A 3,081-nucleotide genomic window follows, 5' to 3' on the forward strand; every position below is an offset into this window, starting at 1 on the left:
GGTGCAGTGGAGTCTCACCTGAGGACAAGGACAAAAAACGCCACCAAGGAGTAAACCAGCAGGTGTCCAATCGACATGAGGTCCACCAGATTACTGAACTCAAAGAGCAACGCCATGATCCCTAAAATGAGGGCACAAAAGAGATGGGGGTCGGCAGTGAGAAACCACTGGATGTACCCAGATAAGGAAAGGGATCGGAGGAAGAGTGAGTTCTCTTGCTCACCTGCGAGAATTCCAGAGGACACGGTGGCCATGATGGGGGTCTTTGTGCGGGGATGGGTTCGGGCAAGTGCTCGGAAAAGGAGCCCATCCTCTGCCATTTCCTTGATCACCTGAGGCACGGGGAACAAGGAGCTCTGCAGTCTGGAAGGGACGGTGGGGACACGGGTGGGGATGTTGAGAAGCAGGAGAGACCAGGGCTCTGGCTCCCTAGTCTACCTGGTAAGGGGTCTTCCCCTCTCGTCTCTCAATCCCAAGGGCTGAAACACCTGAGCATCTGACAGTTCATGGAGAGAAGGCCTTGACACTGACCTGTATAAAAGAAAACAGAGGATGCCAACAGCCACGACATATCTGGCAGGGCCCCACCCAACATGGACGAAAGCCTGCGGAAAGGGGCTATCAGGCTGAATCTGGTAGTAGGGCACCATGAGGGTGAGAGTCGCCGAGACACCAAAATACGCCAAAAAGCAGATGAAGACCGTGGTCATGATGCTGATGGGGATGGAGCGATGAGGATTTGGGGCTTTTTCCCCTGCAGGGTTGGTAAACACCTCAGATTAGGAAAACACTAAAGCACAACACAAAAACTACTTTCCTCTTGAACTTTGAAAAGCTTTTAAAAATCTTCTATCAACCCCTATGCCCAAGGGCAACCCAATCCCCTGATGGGACACAAAACCCTGTTACCTTTAGTGACAATGTCATCAAAACCCACAAATGAGTAGAAACATAGAGCTGCTCCATGGAGAATTCCATCATAGTCAAAGGGCACAAACCCTCCAGAACCCAGAGGGCCCAAGCTACAGTGAGAGAAGAAGCAAGAAAGACCATGAGGGAGGTACATTCAGTCATCTCTGCCGGACTTCACAGTTAATACCACAAACCCTGGGCTCCAGGACCTCGTTATCCAGATCCACCAGCCCAGATCTCTTTAGGCCCTGCCAGATTCCCAGCTCTGCACCAGCCCCAACAAGCATGACAAGGACCAGGAGCACCCTCCTGACCTATAGATGTCACCAGATTCAGATGTGTTCAGTGTGTAGTCCTGTTCCGTGAGCTTCCAGTTGTGCAGGTCTCCCTTAATGAAGCCAGAGAGGATGATGAAGCTGAGAACCAAAAAGTTGATGCCTGTGGATATTTTTCCAACCAGGACTGACTCACGAGCTCCCAGAACCAGTACTCCTGTGGGAAAGATGCAATACGAGACATTCCAAGATAACCAAATCAAATCCACAGACACACAAAGCAGACTAGTAGTTGCCAGGGGTTAGGGGGCTGGGAGATTAAGATGAATAGTTTGTCTTTGCTCAGTGGGTAGTGGGTTTCCTTTTGCTGTGATGAAAATGTTTGAAGCTAGAAGAAAGTGATGGTTATATGTATTGAATGCCGTAAGTACCACTGAATTGCATACTTTAACATGGTTAGTTTCTTACTGTGGTCATTATCATATAATATGGGCTCAGTTGCTCTGACCCTTTGAGACTCCATGGACTGAAGCCTGCCAGGCTCCTCTGTCCATGGAATTTTCCAGGCAAGATTACTGGAGTGGGTTGCCATTTCCTACTCCAGTCACATAATATACACATCTATCAAATCATCATGATGTTCACCTTCAGCTTACATAATGTTGTATGTCAATTATATATCAGTAAGGCCAAGGAAAAATAATAAAATGGCTAATTTTATGCTATGTTAATTTCCTCCCATTTGAAAAAAGTCTCAGTTCAGAGGAAGAAATTTGTCACTCTAACTAAATGATTCTCAGCTGGGGATGATTTGGGTCCCCAAGGGACATTTGGCAATGTCTGGAGACATCCCGATTGTCACAGTTTGGGAAATATGAGTCACAGGTGTTTAGTGAATGAAGTCCAAAGGTGCTACACACCTGAAAGTGATTGATTAAGAAAATCCTGCAGTGCACCCATCAGCCCCCAACACCAAAGGCTGTTTCAGCCTGGAAGGTCAGTAATGCCGAGGGTGGGAAACAATGGTCTACATCTTGACTTCCTGTCTTTCGTTAAAGGGTGAAGTCGCTCAGTCGTGTCCGACTCTTTGTGATCCCATGGACTGTAGTCTAGCAGTCTCTGTTCATGGGAAATTCCAGGCAAGAGTACTGGAGGGGGTTGCCATTTCTTTCCCAGAGGATCTTCCTGACCCAGGGATCGAACCCAGGTCTCCTGCATTGCAGACAGACTCTTTACCCTCTGAGCCACCAGGGAAGTCCGTCTTTCATTAACCAGACCCTAATTTCTAGTTCCCATAGTTCTGCCACCTCACGCCTTTCCCACCCTAGTTCCCCTGCCACCCCACATCCCAGTCTTCCCACCCTAACTTGGATCCCTGTCTCACCCGTGAGCAACAGCACCAGGGACAGGGCGACAAAGTCTGGATACTTGGCCAGATAGTAGGGCATATATGGAGAGAAAGATCCCTCTAAGGCCTGAAAGATGTGGTTCCCAATCAGGCTGCCGAAGGCAACGCTCCAGGCCCTGGCCACGCTGCCCGAGCCTGAAGCAGAATAAGAAGGAACATTCATTGACAAATATAAATTGGACCCCCCCTATACACCAAGACCCCTTCGTGGATCACAGCATTGTTGTGGTGAAGGGTGAGCATAGCTCGATAAAACTGAGCCATGCCGTGCAAGACCACTCAAGATGGACAGGTCACAGTGAAGAGTTCTGACAAAACATGGGCCCTGGAGAAGGAAATGGCAACCCACTCCAGTATTCTTGTTAGGAGGACCCCATGGACAGCATGAAAAGGCAAACAGTTATGATGACCGAAGAGGAGCCCTCCAGGTCAGAAGGTATCCGACATGGGAAAGATTGAAGATGAAAGGAGAAGGGGGCAGCAGAG

At 48.8% G+C, this 3,081-nt stretch overlaps 1 protein-coding gene across 1 annotated transcript; it reads right to left on the minus strand.

Annotated features, from left to right (window-relative positions):
* Positions 1–14: 14 nt before the first annotated feature.
* Positions 15–2,775, minus strand: LOC120859924 (cationic amino acid transporter 3-like). The gene is made up of 6 exons (XM_040235831.1): positions 2,572–2,775; positions 1,227–1,404; positions 910–1,022; positions 532–754; positions 224–363; positions 15–121 (listed from the first exon to the last, which is right to left on the minus strand). The coding sequence occupies exons 1-6, from the start codon at positions 2,756–2,758 to the stop codon at positions 15–17; spliced, it is 948 nt and encodes a 315-aa protein (XP_040091765.1). The 5' UTR covers positions 2,759–2,775.
* Between the last annotated feature and the right edge of the window lie 306 nt (positions 2,776–3,081).

Source organism: Oryx dammah, unplaced genomic scaffold (assembly GCF_014754425.2).
Source record: "Oryx dammah isolate SB20612 unplaced genomic scaffold, SCBI_Odam_1.1 HiC_scaffold_4591, whole genome shotgun sequence".
NCBI classification, from domain to species: domain Eukaryota; kingdom Metazoa; phylum Chordata; class Mammalia; order Artiodactyla; family Bovidae; genus Oryx; species Oryx dammah.